The following is a 17,867-nucleotide window of genomic DNA, read 5'->3' as shown; positions in this document are numbered from 1 at the left end:
GATCATCTGGGATGCTTCACCCAGCCACAGAGGGTGATCAGTCATAGTAAATAATAACAGACCACAGGCATCGATCTAAGCAGTCTGCAACAGCATTGTGAAGCAGGTCTGTTATTTTCCCAATTATATGGCCGAAATAGGATCTAACTTGCCAACAGCTGGAGAGTGGCAGGACCAGGATTCAATCCCAGGCAGTCTGGCCCCAGAGTGCCTGCTCTTAATCATGACGTCTCTTCCTCCACCGGTCCTCATTAATCTGTAGATGCCTAGATGTGGAGTTTTTCATTTCGACATATATGGATCACACTGTGTGCCAAGCACTCAGGGATAAAAAAAAAAAGAAATTCTGCGTTCCTGTCCACCGCCCGCCCTCCACGGCCCGAGACACCGTCTGGTTGGGGAAGACCCGCCTGCTCATCCGCATGTGTAGGCCGAGTGTTTTAGAACAGAAGGAAGAAAGTGACCAGTTCCTCCCAGGGCAGAGCAGTTGGGGATAAGCGAAGCTTCGACAAAGGATGGGCTGTTTGGGTTGGGCCAGGACAGCACAGCTAATTCTGACAGATGAGAAGGGCAGGGGCGGGTGGAGGGAACAGAACGAGCGAAGGCGGTTAGGCTCGAAGGTTGTTCCGTGGGTTGTGGTTCAGGGTGGGAAGGAACCTGGGAGGTGGTGGTTTGGGGCCAAACTGTTGAAGACTCTTCAGCGCCACAGAAAGGAGCTTTTAGACGTTTTTCCCTCTAATGGGGCTCCTGACCTATCAGTCTGCAAGGTTAATCATTGAGAAGCCCTCTGCGTTGCCAGGGATACCTCAAGCAGATGTAAAATTGGTCAAAGGATATGTCATACAGAACAGCAGAGGCATCAGGCCCCGATTTAAAAAAAACAAAAAAACAAAAAACGCAAACCAAACAATAACAAAAAAAGCAAGCCTGCCTCATTCGCATCTATGAGCAGAGTCTTGGCAGGTGACAGACAGGTGACTGGCTGTCTGTACTCATGTCCCTAAAGATGCAAGCGAAGAGAGTTTACTGTCCTCTCTAGACTCCGCGTATGCAGCCACGTATGTGTGTGATTGACTTTGAAAGGACTTCACGCTTATGGAAAATTTACGAAGCAATTCTCACTCCTCCTTCAACCCAGATTCAGATTCCCCAGTGGTTAGCCTTTTACCACATTTGCTTCGTCTCTTTCCATGTCTGTCATGCGTATACCTTGTCTCTGTAAGTCTCCTTCAACCTGGAAGAGTTCTTGGCCTTTTCCTTTCTTGCATGACCTTGACGGTTTTTTTTTTTTTTTAATTTTTTTTTCAACGTTTTTTATTTATTTTTGGGACAGAGAGAGACAGAGCATGAACGGGGGAGGGGCAGAGAGAGAGGGAGACACAGCATCAGAAACAGGCTCCAGGCTCCGAGCCATCAGCCCAGAGCCCGACGCGGGGCTCGAACTCCCGGACCGCGAGATCGTGACCTGGCTGAAGTCGGACGCTTAACCGACTGCGCCACCCAGGCGCCCCATCTTGACGGTTTTAAAGAAAGACCTTCTGTTCTGCAGGATGCCTTTCAAGTAGGATCCATCCACGTTTCCAGACTCACGCCATGCCTTCTAGGCAGGAACACCGGAGAAAGAGCATGCCCTCAGGGTCACGTGACGTCAGCCTCGACCGCCTGGTCCATGAGGTTGTCTGTGAGCTTCCTGCACCACAGACTGACCATTGTTTCCCTTTGTGATTGATAAGTGTTTTCTGGGAAGGTAGTCAGAGGCCATTCCAATACCCTGTTCTTCAGCACAGAGTCTCTGCTCGTAAGCTTTATGTCCAGTGGTGAGGATTCCTTCCCAAATCAGCCACTGTTATAGTGGCTGTTAAGTGATGATTTTGTTTTCATAATTCCATTATTCGTTAGTTGGCACTCAAGTGTATTTGTTAGAACATCATGGCCTCGGAGGTGCCTGGTTTATTCATCAGGGTGTAATCCGCTGTATCATCAATCACAGTATTTTGATGCTGAAATTCTCCCTGAGTGGGACAGTGAGAAGCCAGAAGAAACCTTCTGAGCCAGGTGGGTGCTGTCTCTAAACTGCTGATCTGAGGGCCACCTGGGTGGCTCAGTCATTCAACTCTTGATATCAGTTCAGGTCGTGATCTCGTAGTTGGTGAGTTTGAGCCCCGTATCAGGCTCTGTGCTGACTGCAGAGAACCTGCTTGAGATTCTCTGTCTCCCTCTCCCTCTGAGCCTCTCTCTGTCTCTCTCTCAAATGAATAAATAACCATTAAAAAAAATAAATAAATAACTGGGGCGCCTGGGTGGCTCAGTCAGTTAAGCATCTGACTTCGGCTCAGGTCATGATCTTGCAGTTCGTGGGTTCGAGTCCCCCGTCGGGCCCTGGGCTGACAGCTCAGAGCCTGGACCTTGCTTCTGATTGTGTGTCTCCCTCCCTCTCTCTGCCCCTCCCCAGCTGGCACTCTGTCTCTGTCTCTCTCAAAAATAAACGTTAAAAAAATTTTTTTTAATAAAAAATAAATAAATGAATAGCTGATCTGAGGTGCACCGACATTTGAGAATAACTGATAGGTGGCACGTGTTCTCTGAGTTCTAGATGTTATACGCACCTCAGGCCACAGGGAGGGGCCACCTGCAGCGAGATCCTTGTCGGGCAGGCGGGCTATGACAGGTGATTCAAGGGACCTGAAGTTGAGCTGGTCGGAGACCAGCTTAGTGAGTGGAAGTCTTGGATTTTTGGAGAGCATTGCTTACGTTCTCCCAGACTCTGTCCTCTCTGTCGTTAGCCTTCCCTGTTAGGTGAGCCGGCCCCTGGCCAGGTGTGGGTAAAGTATCGGCTGGGACGGGAGCACTAAGGGGAGGTGATAACACGCTGTCCTGTCTCCTGTCTCGCTCTCCCTCCTGCACGGAGACGCTTGCTTGGTGTCAGGGGCAGTGCTGTCTTCGCTTCACAGTCACGTTGAAGTCCCTGCTGCTCCTGTCCTAGATTTTCAAGGACACACCAAGTTTGTACCCTGCATCTCAGAGCCAGTTAAGTCGGACCCTCCCCCGTGCCACCCCTGTCCCCCCCAGGTTAGATTTATCATGTTTTAGTGACTTTCAGAAAAGGAAATCCTATCATTTTTCTCCACAGTGAGTCATCCGCTGCTTTGAAGAAAAATATTTTCTTTTTGAGCAGCATAATGAGGTCATGGATAGAGCTCCAGGCGACGAGTCCCCGAGAGCCGACCCTGGTCTCCAGCCCAGCCCAGCCCAGAGTGGCTGAGATTTGCCAGACCCTCTCCGTTCCCTCCTCAGGATTTCTGGGGAAGGTGTAGGCCGCAGGTCCCCACACGCACGTTGTAGGTTCTCGTGGTTTTAACACTGTGGCGAGCACTTACATCGAGCTGTTTTAAAACTCACACCGTGCAAAAAAATAAAAATAAAAAAAACTCACACCGTGCAAGGGAACGTGTGATACCGAGAGAAAAATTCACGGGGGGGGGGGGGGGGCCTTGGGAGCCACCCACGGAAACCTGATGCAGGATGCTGAAGGGAATTGCGATCCGTACTCCAGCATGTGGCCGGAGCAGTCTTACTAAAATGCAGATCTGAGCAGTTCGCTCCCTTGTTGAGAACCCTTCTATAGCTTCCCAGGGCACTTGGGAAAAGAGTGCCTCCCAGGGCCCTGCACGGCTGGGGCGCAGTCCCCTCTCTGCCTCGCTTGGGGCAGAGCCCCTCTGTTCAGTGCCTGAAAGTGGCAGGTTGTGGGTGTGCGGTTTCTTTATCTAGAGCTTCTCCCACCCCCTTCCCCTCCACCCTGCAGACACACACCCTGCACGGGGTCCTCAGCACAGCGCTGGGGCGGAACGCTCCAGACTCCCTCCTGGTGGGGTCCCCGCTCTGTCCTTGGTGTTCTCGTGCCACACTCCTCCCCCGATCTCTTCCGTCTCCGCCGGTGCTTCCCAGGTTGACCCAAACGGGCTCTGTGTCTAACGTGCTGAGCTCATGGGTTTGGCCCATCGTAGGTACTTGATAAATATTCGCCAAACGGAAGCATAAAATCCTTCTTTCAGTCTGGTTGTTGCATTTGCTCTCGATCAGCCTGCCCTTGATGGGGTGTGGGATTATGGAGCCGGGATGGAAAGCGGTGGTGATGGGAGACCGTGGAAGATGTGTCCACGGGCACAGGTTAAAAAAGCAGAGATGAGGGGCGCCTGGGTGGCGCAGTCGGTTAAGCGTCCGACTTCAGCCAGGTCACGATCTCGCGGTCCGTGAGTTCGAGCCCCGCGTCAGGCTCTGGGCGGATGGCTCAGAGCCTGGAGCCTGTTTCCGATTCTGTGTCTCCCTCTCTCTCTGCCCCTCCCCCGTTCATGCTCTGTCTCTCTCTGTCCCAAAAATAAATAAACGTTGAAAAAAAATTTTTTTTAAAAAGCAGAGATGAGATTGGCTGCGAGAGGAAGTCTAAACGTTCAGAGGGAGAAGCCAACAGGAGTTGCAAAGAGTTACGGACACGAGAAACCACACCATCTCACAACCTAGCCCTCTCACCCAGCCAAGCCTGTATAATTTGTACACTTGCAGTTCATTGTACAGCAGCTCACTTTGGCCTGGGATTTCCTGTGAACTTGTGGCTTAACACTTTCGCTTTCTTGACCGTTGTCATTTCCCGTGTGCCCGAAGCCTTGGGGTGGCTGTTCAGAACAGCTGCAACCTGGAGAAGGCAGGGCGGAGGCAGGCAGGTCCCCGGAACAGGAACTCGGGCTTGACAAAACAGGTTCTGACTCCTAGCAGGTCCTCGTCGTCGTGCGAATGGAAGGACGGATAGGTCTGTTAACTGGGAGGGACAAAGCGTTGGTGTCAAAGTAACTCTTCGGGGGGAATGAAAGAACAAGAGGAAATCTCATCTGTCACACGTTATTTTAAAGCAGAATGAGGAACACTTACGTTGTTCTCCTTTGTATTGTGTTCTCTCTGCCAATAGTGTTTCTTGTGGATTTGGTACAGGGAAGGTCCTTGGGTCTGAAAGTTTTGATGCCAACAATGTCATCGGGAGAACTTTCCGGTTAAACCCGTCCAGAAGGATCTGTTCCACTTCGCTCTCTTCTCTGTCCCGCTGATGCGAGCCTAGGAAAGTTGACTTGGAACTCAGTCGCTCTCATGCTAGGAGTAATTAACTTGGCTAGAACTTCCCCCACTGCCCACCACCCCTCCCTGAGTTCGTCCTACTGGTTTTCTTTCCTGCCTCTCAGCCTTGGCTGACGTGGAATCTTTTTACTGCTTCTAACAATAGATGCTTGCAACTCTGCTTGCTTTTTTTTTTTTTTTAGTTTGTTTTTGAGAGAGAGAGCATGAGCAAGGGAGGGGCCGAGAGAGAGAGAGAGAGAGAGAGAGAGAGAGAGAGAGAATCCCAAGTAGGCTCCATGCTGTTAGCACAGAGCCTGATGGGGAACTTGAACTCTCGAACCTTGAGATCCTGACCTGAGCTGAAACCAAGAGTCGGACGCTTAACCGACTGAGCCACCCAGGCGCCCCTCTGCTGCTTTTAAACACGGGAATCCAGGATAATTATGTGCTTTTCGGGGACTGACTCAGCTCTTTGGACAAAGCCTTCATGCTTTGTGGGAGGAGAGACGGTACAGTTACCAGAATTAGCAAAGTTCTTCATTTTCAACCGTCACGTTAGAGTATCTGGTGAAGAAAAATCCATAAAAATGTGTGGAAGGGTGGCACATGGGTGTAATTATTTCTCAAGGTGGGGTTCGTCAGTCGGTGATTGGGCTGAGCGTGTGCAGCAATGACATTGGCACAAAGAAGTCCTCGTCTCCTAACTGATAGATAAACTAATAATACCAAAGTTTTGGCCATTTAAAAGTCTACCAGGACATGGGGCGCCTGGGTGGCGCAGTCGGTTAAGCGTCTGACTTCAGCCAGGTCACGATCTCGCGGTCCGTGAGTTCGAGCCCCGCGTCGGGCTCTGGGCTGATGGCTCAGAGCCTGGAGCCTGTTTCCGATTCTGTGTTTCCCTCTCTCTCTGCCCCTCCCCTGTTCATGCTCTGTCTCTCTCTGTCTCAAAATAAATAAACGTTGAAAAAAAAAAAATTAAAATAAATAAATAAATAAAAAAAATAAAAGTCTACCAGGACATATTATTTCAGAAACCTTTGGTGCGTTTTGCTCCTATTAAAGAGTGGCTCCGTGTGGTAGAATGCGTAGAAAATATGTCACGTTTTCTTACTCAGAAGTGGTGTTTTTTTCACCCTGTCACTGGTGCATGATGTCACGCCCCACCCCCCACCCCCCAACCCCCAACCCCTGCCCCGGGAGGTGAGGGACTCGAACACCATGACTTACGTGGCCAAACACTCAGATGCTCTATGAGAAGTTGTTACTCTGCCCCCTGCCTTGAGCGCAGGCCTTCTCCGCCTCAGTACTACTGACATCCCGGGCTGAATGATCCTTTGTCGGGGAGAGTGGGACTGTCCTGTGCGCTCTCAGATGTTTAGTGGCGACCTTGGCCTCTACCCGCGAGATGCCAGTAGCACCCCTTCCAGTTGTGAAAACCAAAACCGTCTTCAGATATTGCCAGATGTCTCCTGGGGGGGCAAAATGACCCCTAGTTGAGAACCATCACAAACAGGTTAATACGGTGACTAGTTTACTGCCACCTGTCTGATCTCCCACCTCCCAGGGAGTGTGTTAAATTTTTTTGTCTGTCCAAACCAAATATTGTTTGGAAAGTAGTTTAATTCGCTTGAAAAATCAAGATCGGGGGCGCCTGGGTGGCTCAGTCGGTTAGGCGGCCGACTTCAGCTCAGGTCGCGATCTCGCGGTCCGTGAGTTCGAGCCCCGCGTCGGGCTCTGTGCTGACAGCTCAGAGCCTGGAGCCTGTTTCCGATTCTGTGTCTCTCTCTCTCTCTGCCCCTCCCCTGTTCATGCTCTGTCTCTCTCTGTCTCAGAAATAAATAAACGTTAAAAAAAAAATTTAAAAAGAAAAATCAAGATCGGGCAGCTCTTCCTGCCCACGGGTCCTGTCCCCGTGCTTCAATAAAATCACCTTTTTGCACCAGAAAAGAAAAGAAAAATCAAGGTCATATAATTCTTTCTTAATTTAAAAGAAATTATTTTCAGGGGCACCTGGGTGACTCAGTCGGTGAAGCATCTGACTGCAGCTCAGGTCATGATCTCATGGTTCCAGAGTTCGAGCCCCGCGTCGGGCTCTATGCTGACAGCTCAGAGCCTAGAGCCTGTGTCTCCCTCTCTCCCTACCCGTCCCTTGCTCACGCTCTGTCTTTCTCTGTCTCGTAAAAATAAATAAACTTAAAAAAAATGTTTTTAATAAAAAAATAAAATAAATTATTTTGGAGGCGCCTGGCTGGTTCAGTCAGTAGAGCATGCGACTCTTGATCTCAGGGTCTTGAGTTCAAACCCAAGTTGGGCATAGAGCTTACTTTAAAAAAAGTTATTTTTGAGATATCCGTATCTCCATTTCACTTGACTAATGCTGAAAAACTGCAAAGAAATTTTAAATTATTCCAGAGGCCATAAATTGGGCCACTCTCATGGAGCACCAAGTTTGATAGGTGGTAAATGTAGAAATAAAGAGTAGAATTACCCTTAGTTTGTTGATTTCAGCTTCTCTCTGAACACAAGGGAATTTGGCCTCATTGTCTCTAGTTGGTGCTGTCACATTTGGTGTTTGGTTACCCTAAATTGCAAACTGTACAAACTGGGTCGTGAGAGAGAAGGGGGAAGAGGGACTCTGATACCGTTGATGTTTAGCAAGTAGGTCAGCTCAGAGATGATGCGAACCCAAGAAGCTGGGCACCTGCTCTTAGCAGCCCATCTGCTTACCTGGACACAACAGTACAGATTCTGGTGTTTCTACCTCTTCATTTCTGCCTTGCGTTTTATTTGTTTTTTTCCCCATGGACCTCCCCCCCACCTCCGCCCCGACCGTAAGCCTTCATCACAGTGTGTTCCCAGCTCTTAGAACAGTGCCTGGTAAATAGTAAGTGACAATAGATAGATGGATGGACGGGTGGATGGATAGATAGGACTAAGATTGCTTTTATTTATCAATATTGTAAGCCGAATGTAGGAATACCTTTTTATTTGGTTGGCCTGCATTTCACACTTGGGGATTATATCATTCCGCTCGGCCCCCTTAAATTTAAACTCTGCGCCTACCTTGGTCTAATCCACACACAGCGTCAAGACAATCTTTACTGATGCCTTTTAACCTTTAGCACGGGGCTGGGTGTGCAAACTAAGGATGACTATAAGTAGACAAGATGCCCCGGTCCGGCGCCTGAGTCTGGTGGCCTCTTGGGTGCCCAGCCATCCTCCTCTTTTCTGACTACCCCTTTCCTCCAGCTGCACCAGCAGCCTCTGCCCTGGCTCTTTATCGTCTACCTCTTGCTGTTTAACACTCTGTCATCACTTACCTTTTCTGAAAAACTCAGCCCTCGGTTAACTCCATTCTGTTTTGATTAATGATTCACATACTATCATATTGTTCTTGTTCATAATATGCTTTCGTAACTGATCTCAATTAGCGTTATGTTTAGGATGTTTGGCATTTATTTCCCAGCGAGGCTATACCTCCTTTTATTTCTTACAATCCTTCCTCCTACTCTTTCCACTGAATAGGACCATTTTCTGCACCCAATTAAGCTTTTAATAAATGCTATATAATGAAGGCAGAGGTAGTGCCTGGTTCAGTCTCCACCACTGGATTTCCAGACTTTTAGAAAATTCTTGTAAACCCCAGGGACAGACCTCTGATTCCAGAATATTTAGTTGGAAACTGTTACTTTCAGGATTCCATTTGCAGACATAGACAGCGGTTTTTGGCTATATATAAGCAGACATAACCCTGTTAGTCCCCCCACCCCCCACCTAAAGAGTGTTCAGGCAGTTAAGAGTCTCTTTATAACCCACTTAGAGATTTTTTTAAAACTGTTGTTTTTATACTTTCCTAATTACTCTTGAATTAACGAAACTTTTATAATAAAAATGTTTTATTATAACATCTCCCCAGTTAATCATTTAACATTTTTCTTCTTTTCAAGATCTGGCCTTTAGTTATTTTTTTTTAATGTTTATTTATTCTTGGGAGAGAGAGAGAGAGACAGAGTGTGAGCAGGGGAGGGACAGAGAGAGAAGGAGACACAGAATCTGAAGCAGGCTCCAGGCTCTGAGCTCTTAGCACAGAGCCGAACACGGGGTTCAACTCAGGAACCATAAGATCATGACCTGAGCTGAAGTGGGATGCTTAACTGACTGAGCCACCCAGCTGCCCTGGTCTTAATTTTTTTGTGGGAGAGAGACTGCTGTATCCATTAGAATTCCATTTAGCTCCAAGTAACAGAGACCCAACACATCGAATAGCTAAACAGGAGAGAAGTTTATCTGTCTTTCACATAGAAGTATAGAGGTGGCTTTCCAGGGGTGGTATAATAGCTCTGATCCACAAAGCTCTTAGAGACCCAGGTTCTTTCTAGCACATTGTTCTTCCATCTGTACATGTGTGAACTCATGGTCCAATGAAGCTGCTAGTGTTCCAGTCATCACATCTGCATTCCAGGCAGCAGGATGGAGGAAGTAACAAGAAAGGGCAAAGAGCTATTCCTGTGTCCTGTAAGGGAGGTTCTGGGTGGAGCGGGGGGGGGGGGGGGGCGCTGTTTCATAACATTTCTGCATATGGACATACTAACAGTAAAAGAAGCCAGGGAAGTACAATCTTCATGTATGCCTAGCTAAACCAGGAGTTCTTTTAGTGTCAAAGAATGGAATAACACATATTGGGGAACACCTAGCTGTCTTTGCCATGGTTGCCCATTCATCCCCCTCCCAAATGAATTTTCTCGGAGTTGATTTCAATATATTTCTCCTGCTTTCCAAACAGTGACTTATAAATCTTTTTAAAAAGATGAATATGTAGGTGTTGTAAAAATTTATAAAATATGAAGAACAACATACAACCACTCATGATTCTACAGTGTAAAAATAACCACTCATGGGCGCCTGGGTGGCTCAGTCGGTTGAGCGTCCGGCTTCGGCTCAGGTCATGATCTTGCAGTTCGTGAGTTCAAGCCCCCCATCAGGCTCAGCACTGGTGGTGCGGAGCCTGCTTGGGTTTCTCTCTGCCTCTCTCTCTCTGTGCCCCTTCCCCATTTGTGCTCTCTCTCTAAATAAATAAATAAACTTAAAAAAACAAAAAACAAAAAACACCGAAAACAGCTTCATGGAAGAGTTGTTTTGAATGCTATGTAGAACAAACAACTTCTGTCTACAGAGTATTAAGATGTTCTTAAAAATTCATTAAGTAATACTGTATATTCAGGGATTCCTTCAGTAAACATTTTTAAACATCCATGTTGTTCTCCACATCTTACTAATTGATATATATGATTGGCAAGGGGGAGCAGTGAAGGAAATTTTTAAAATTAAATTTGTTGCTCTTGGGGCACTTGGGTGGCTCAGTCAGTTAAGCATCCAACTTCGACTCAGGTCATGACCTCGCAGTTCCTGAGTCCCGCGTCCGGCCCTGTGCTGACAGTTCGGAGCCTGGAGCCTGCTTCGGATTCTGTGTCTCCCTGTCTCTGACCCCTCCCCGCTCACATTCTGTCTCTCTCAAAAATAAAAATAAAAAAAAACATTAAAAAAATTTTTTTAAATTTGTTGCTCAAGATACATGAAAGTCTAGCACAGAGGGATAGGATATACACGTGTGGAAAAGTTGGGAAAACATTCAGGGTCCTATAAGTGCCATATCTGTGGTATTGTATGTGAAAGCACGAGACAAAAAATGACCCTGGGTATCTTTATTTAACTGTAGAAGAAATACACAGTGGACAGTAGGTTATAAAAATGACACCTTGAGAAACACGGGTTGTTTTTTTTAGTTGCTGGAGGATAAAATTTGGATTAGAAGTCACTTAAGGTAGTCTGATTTAAGCAGTATTAGGAAATGATCAAACCTTAACGTGGTTGAATTCTAACCTTTCCTGACTCCCAGATTTAGAAGTCCAGAGTTCATCTGGGGGATAATTCAGTGTGCATTTAAGAAACAACTAAAATGAGCCAGGCAGTTAAATTTCGCTGAAAAATGTGATGTGTTTGGTTGTGTTCCAAATCTTGACATTAAATCAGTGCATTTTAGAAAAACGTTTTTGAAAAGAACACAAAAATTACCTTTTTCTACTGCAGATGGGTAAAATAACCATGTTAAGAGATAACACAGAAAAATCTAGGAGTTAAACCAAAGTATTGATATTACCACTAGGTGGTGAGAGAAGAGTGACTTTTTTCATTCTTTAAATGGCCTGTACGGGATTTTTTTATTTTTTATTATTACTTTTTTTTAATATAAGCATGGACTACTTTTGTAGCTGGGAAAAGGTGGGGGGTGGTGTTTGTTTTTGAAGAGCTTTTCATCAGTGGCAAAGGCGCGGTTGAGATTAATACTGTCAAAGGATAACTGCTTGTCACTGGTTATGAGCCCAGTGCTGAGATTTCCCGCAGGGGACAGTGGCGCCCATTGTGCCTGGAACTTCCTCAGGTGACCCAGGCCCCAGGCTGCTTAGTTTCCACACCAGCGCACAAACTCTTCGGGGACGAAGTGGCTGGTCCGGCGGACACAGAACCTCTGTGTGGAGAGGTTTAAATTGCCGGCTTTATTTTTATGCCTGGCAACGACTGGAACGGAGAACCCACATTTGCACAAGCTGCCGGTTTCCTGTTTTCATTAAGAAAGCAGGGAATGCCGAGCAGCTGAGTGTGTGCGGGGGGCGGTGTCACCGGAGCCGGAGGGAGACTTCATTGGCGAGCACCGGGCCTATGGTGTCTGCGCGTGGCCGGGCGAAGTGTGCACGAATGTTGAACCTCTTTTCCTTACGGGGTGAAGACCGATCGAGGGCGCCCGAGGCAGGGCCGGGCGCGCTGGGAGCCAGCCGGTGAGCGGGGCGGCCGGCGGGGGGCAGGCCGGCGGGGAGAGAGGAGAGCGGGCCTGTGGGTGTGCGGGGACAGGGGAGCCGGCCGGCGGGGAGCGGAGCTCAGCGGGCGCCCGGCGGGTGGGCGGCGGGCGGCGAGCCTCAGGCCGGCGGGGAGCGCGGCGCCGCGGGCACCTGGTGGCGGGGCGGCGGGCAGGCGAGCGGGCCCGGCGGGGAGCGGAGCGCGGCGGGCATGCGCGCGCGGAGCTCAGTCTCCGGCCTGGGCACCCGCTCCCCGTGGCCTGCAGGAGCGGTGGCCCGGTTTTAGAATCGCCGGATCCCGTTGGTCAGATCTGCCTGCTTTTTCTGGACACCCGAGCCGGCGGCTTCTCTCTGCTTGTGGAATCGCAGTCATTTCTGGAAACAGGTCGGGCTGCATATTTTGAGCGAGCGTGTTGCCCGTGTGGAGTTAAAAAGGAAAGAAAGAGGGAAGGAAGGAAGCATTCTGCTAGCGTGAGCCCAAGTATTCGGGTGCCGGCTCATCAGCTCACCCCGAGGTTAGAAAAGGATTAAAGCTGAGCACCTGGTTCCAATAGAATTTCCACGTTTTAGAAATGAAATCCAGTGTCTAAATAGGAACAGGGAGAACAGCTTAATATTGTTTTAAATCAGGACACGAAGAATACACAACCTTTCTACTCCACTGCTTGGCAGTCTTTTTGTACTTTTCTTTCCAACTTTTCAGAGGAGAGAGGAGGCAAAAGGTTTACTCAGTGCCTTCACCCTATCAGGTGCAAATGCCCAGCAGTGATTGGACTAGGAAGGACAGGCAGGCAACCCAAATTTTATAAAGTGAACTGGAAATGCTTGTCCGGCAATGTGGTGGGTTTTTACACCCAGGATAGGAGCAGGGGTACACATGGCTTGCATTTTCACTCATTGGTTTTGGGATCTTTCCACTGCTCAAAAAAAGAAAAAAAAAAAAAAAGCAGAGTTTGTTATTATGACTCTAGGAAAACACATTACTTAATCCTGCAATTTAAACAAACAAAAACGGCCTTGCTTTTCTATTTGAAATGCACAGCTCAGGTCAGCAGCAAGGTCTGTGCCTTGAAAAGTTCTTGTGTTTCCTTTTCTAAATGTTTGGTTTAGCCCCAAGTAGCATTTACTGAATGCCACATGATCCAGTGTTTAGAGTATAGGTTTGCTTTTATTTTCGTTCTCTTCTGCATCTGTTTGGACGTGTTACAAATACAAAAGGAGGTATTCTTGGGAGATCGAATGTTTTGTCCAAAAGAAATCCAAGAGAGAAAAGTTCTCCGTTTGGGACAGGGGTGGTGGTGGTGGTGGTGGTTTTTAAATGGGAAGGCACGAAGAGTTGAAGTCTGCCTTCTGTGTTCTTACATACATGCTGCTAGAGTTAATCACTCATTGCCCCCTGCTTTCTCAGCAAGGAAAGGGTCAAGGCAAATTGTGATCTTGTGGTGGTGGTCAGGCACTGGGGTGCTTTCGGCCACCATTTAGAAAGGCTGCAGTGTCTGCAAAAGACCAGTGGTGGGGAGAACTCACGTCCCGGGCTTCCTAGATCTGCACCTATGTGGTCCTTTATTCTAAGCGTTTTCACCTTTAGTGCCTCATAGTTCACTTTATAAAATAGGACTCTTTAAAAAAAAAAATTGTTTTTTAATGTTTTTATTTGTGAGACACACACACACACACACACACACACACACAGAACCCGAAGCAGGTCCAGGCTCCAAGCTGTCAGCACAGAGCCCCACGCAGGGCTCAAACTCACCAGCCGTGAGATCAGGGCCTGAGCCGAAGTCAGACGCTTAACCAACTGGGCCACGCAGGCACCCCGAAAATAGGAGGCTTAAGGACTGTTCTCTATACCTCAGTGGCCTGTAGACAACAAAAGAAATGATCTCCCTGAAAACACAAGTCTTTTCAATATGTTCTTTCCAAAACTAAAAGTAGTTGGTAAGGACTTCATATACCCTGGGATCCTTAAAACCACAGTCTCATTACATTCTTTACCAACCTTTTGAGGTAAATATACTTGTTGTTTCCATTTTTACTCAGGGAGAAGCTGAAGTTCCCAGGGGTATACTCGCTTACTCACCCAACTGTCAGGTTGTAGATCCAGGATCAGAACAGACAGAAGTCCGTCAACTCTGAAATCACACTAGTTTGCCACACTGCTGAATATACAGATATTGGTTTTTATCACTGAGTGTATCACATGGCATTATAATACTCCCTTCTCACTCTCCTAGGAAAAACAGATGATGTTCTGAACGGAGATCCTGACAAGGAACAGAAAGATCCTTACTTTGTGGAGACCCCCTATGGTTATCAGCTGGACTTAGACTTCCTCAAGTACGTGGACGACATAGAGAAAGGAAACACCATCAAGAAACTCAACATCCAGAAGAGGCGGAAGCCGTCGGTGCCATGCCCTGAAAGCAGGGCCGTGCCCGGTCAGCAGGCTGTGTGGACTTCCACGGAATCCCTCTCGTCCTCCAACAGTGATGACAACAGGCAGTGTCCTCACTTCCTGGTAGCCAGAAGCCACGTTACGTCGACTCCCATCCCAAGGGCCCCTGCCCCTCTGGAGACCTCACCCCCTTTCCTTACCATCCCAGAAAGTCGACAGCTGCCACCACCCTCCCCTCAACTCCCAAAGCACAACCTTCATGTCACCAAGACGCTGATGGAGACCCGGAGGAGACTGGAACAGGAGAGAGTCACCATGCAGGTGGCCCCGGGTGAGTTCCGCAGGCCCAGGCTGGCCAGTTTTGGAGGCATGGGCTCCACGAGCTCGCTCTCCTCCTTCATGGGTTCCGGAAACCACAATCCTGCCGCGCACCAGCTTCAGAATGGATACCAAGGCAACGGTGAGTACAGCGGCTATGCCCCAGCCGTGGCCACCACGTCGTCCATGGGGAGCTCCATCCGCCACAGCCCCCTGAGCTCAGGGATCTCCACGCCAGTGACCAACGTGAGCCCCATGCACCTGCAGCACATCCGCGAGCAGATGGCCATTGCCCTGAAGCGCCTGAAGGAGCTCGAGGAGCAGGTGCGAACCATCCCCGTGCTCCAGGTGAAGATCTCCGTCTTGCAAGAGGAGAAAAGACAGTTGGCCTCGCAGCTGAAACACCAGAGAGCGACAGCCCAGAACGACGCGTGCGGTGTGAGGAAGCGGTCCTACAGTGCGGGGAACGCGTCGCAGCTGGAGCGGCTCTCCAGGGCCCGGCGCAGTAGCGGCGGAGGTGAACTGTACATCGACTACGAGGAGGACGAGATGGAACGCGTGGAACAGAGCGCGCAGAGCATCAGGGAGTTCCGGCAGCTCGCGGCAGACATGCAGGCCCTGGAGCGGAAGATCCAGGACAGCAGCTGCGAGGCCTCCTCGGGGCCCCGGGAGGACGGGGAGAGCCGGTCCGTGGCTGTGGGTGCCGACGAGACCATGGACCGCGTGGTCGTGTACCGCAGGGGCTCCGCGTCCCGGAAGGACGCCGCCGTCGGGACGGCCACCGAGTCGAGGAACTGTGGGGTCGGCGTGACAGAGGCCATGCTTGGCGTGACCACGGAAGCGGACAAGGAAATAGAGCTGCAGCAGCAGACCATAGAGGCCTTGAAGGAGAAGATCTACCGCCTGGAAGTGCAACTGAAAGAAACCACCCATGACCGCGAGATGACTAGACTCAAGCAAGAGCTGCAGGCCGCGGGGTCGAGGAAGAAGGCGGACAAAGCCGTGACGGCCCAGCCGCTGGTTCTCAGCAAGATGGTGGAGGCGGTGGTGGCCACCAGAGACCAGACGGCTGGCCATCACGTGGACCTGGCGGATGCCTGTGTCGGGAGCGCCGTGCAGATGCACAGCCTGGGCGTCTCCTGCCGGCCCCGTTGTGAGAGCAGGCTCGTGGGGCCCGAGCTGCCCATGAATTGGTGGATTGTCAAGGAGAGGGTGGAAACGCACGAGCAGGGTACTGGGAGGTCCGTGGAGACGTGCGACAAGAGCGTGGGTGTGGAAATCAGCGTCTGCGAAACGGGCAGCAACACGGAGGAGTCCGTGCACGATCTGTCGCTCCTCAAGACCAACCTGAATCTCAAAGAAGTGCGATCCATCGGCTGCGGGGATTGTTCCGTTGACGTGACTGTCTGCCCCCCGAAGGAGCTCACGTCCCGGAGCGTGAACACGGAGGCCGCTGGCCAGGTGGAGGCTGCTGTCATGGCGGTGCCTCGTACCGCGAGCCGGCACACCAGCACGGTTTGGGAGCAGGTGGACCGGTGCACCAACACCGAGGTGGTTACCCTTGTGGAATCCTGCACCAGCACTTCCCTCAGCACTTTGGACAAGCAGACCAGCACTCAGACCGTGGAGATGCGGACGGTGGCCGTAGGAGAAGGCCGCGTGAAGGATATCAATTCCTCCACCAACACACGGTCCATCGGAGTTGGAACCGTGCTCTCTGGCACTTCTGGGTTTGACAGGCCGTCGGCCGTGAAGACCAGAGAGTCAGGCGTGGGGCAGATAAATATTAATGACAATTATCTGGTTGGTCTCAAAATGAGGACCATCGCCTGTGGCCCTCCGCAGTTGACTCTGGGGCTGGCAGCCAGCAGGAGGAGCGTCGGCGTAGGAGATGGGCCTGTTGGCGAGTTCGCGGAGAGCCCCCTGCCCCAGGCTCCTGCTGGAATGGTGACCGGCTTGGATCACTACATTGAGCGGGTCCAGAAGTTGCTGGCTGAGCAGCAGACACTGCTGGCTGAGAACTACAGCGAGCTGGCAGAGGCTTTTGGGGAGCCGCACTCGCAGATCGGCTCTCTGAACTCGCAGCTCATTAGCACCCTGTCCTCGATCAACTCAGTCATGAAGTCCGCAAGTACGGAGGAGCTGAGGAACCCTGACTTCCCAAGAATGAGTCTGGGTAAAGTCACAGGTAGGTGGGTTTCTGAGGGGGCCAGGGAGGAGGGAGGGTGGGAATAATAATGTACTTCCAGGAGGTATGGGTCTTTTTAATTGCTGGAACCATTTTTTTTGGAACCGTGGAGAGAGCTTTAGATTGGTAGTGCGTAGCAGGAACACCCATAAGCAGCAAGAATCAAAACCCAGAAACAGCTGTGCTGTTTCTCGTTGTCTGATGGTTTCACTGGCCTCTGGCTGAGGACTGTGGCCGGGAGCAGAAAAGCAAGCTAGCGTTGGCTGGCCTAGTGGCTGTCTTCTGGGACGCACCGGTTTGCTACGACATCTTCTAGTTACTTACTTGCTCATTTTATACAGGACAACCTGAAAAAGTCCCACAGTTTGTAATCATAGTTACCTGTATGTGATCAATGACACATACTGGCTTAAAATGTTTCTCATTAAAACTTTTACCAAGGTATGGAGCGCCTAGGTGGCTGTCGGTTAAGTGTCCCACTTTGGCTCAGGTCATGATCTCGTGTTTGTGGGTTTGAGCTGCACATCGGGCTCTGTGCTGACAGCTCAGAGTCTGGAGCCTGCTTGGGATTCTGGGTCTCCCTCTCTCTGTCTCCCGCACCCCCACCTCCCCATCACGCGCATGCGTGTTCTCTCTCTCAAATAAACAAACATTAAAAAAAAAAAAAAGCTTAAAAACTTCTACCAAGGGAGAGCGATTCCATGAATTCACTTGCTAATTCAGCAAGTAATGATTGAATTCCTACTCCATTCCAAGCACAGTTAGAGGCTTCTGTCATCACAATGCTTACTTTCCTGTTGAGGGCACAGGCAATAAACAGTAGACCTGAAGGATGTCAGGTGATGATCCATGCTATGAAGAAAAGAACTCCAGTTATAGGGATAGCAAGTGGAGATGGTTGGGGCCGGGGGGGGGGGGGGGGGGGGGGGGGCTCTTGAAATGGGGTGGTCCAGAAAGGCCGCTCTGATAAGGGCGTCCACAGCCCGAACTCAGAGAAGAGAGCCTTTCC

General features: G+C 49.8%; 1 protein-coding gene across 3 annotated transcripts in view; it reads left to right on the top strand.

Annotated features, from left to right (window-relative positions):
• KANK1 (KN motif and ankyrin repeat domains 1) overlaps positions 1 to 17,867 on the top strand; it is a 66,984-nt gene that overhangs the window by 21,290 nt on the left and 27,827 nt on the right. For 2 of the 3 annotated variants that reach the window (XM_032595546.1, XM_030293250.2), the window contains exon 2: positions 14,192 to 16,858. In XM_032595546.1, the coding sequence (XP_032451437.1) occupies positions 14,192 to 16,858 (2,667 nt within the window). Of the gene's footprint in view, positions 1 to 11,863; positions 11,937 to 14,191; positions 16,859 to 17,867 lie in introns of those variants that run through there. The other variant, XM_030293253.1, reaches the window with a different exon arrangement.

Source organism: Lynx canadensis, chromosome D4, assembly GCF_007474595.2.
Source record: "Lynx canadensis isolate LIC74 chromosome D4, mLynCan4.pri.v2, whole genome shotgun sequence".
Classification (NCBI taxonomy): Eukaryota; Metazoa; Chordata; class Mammalia; order Carnivora; family Felidae; genus Lynx; species Lynx canadensis.
The sequence above is the reverse complement of the archived record's forward strand: the minus strand, read 5'-3'. Positions and strand labels throughout refer to the sequence as shown.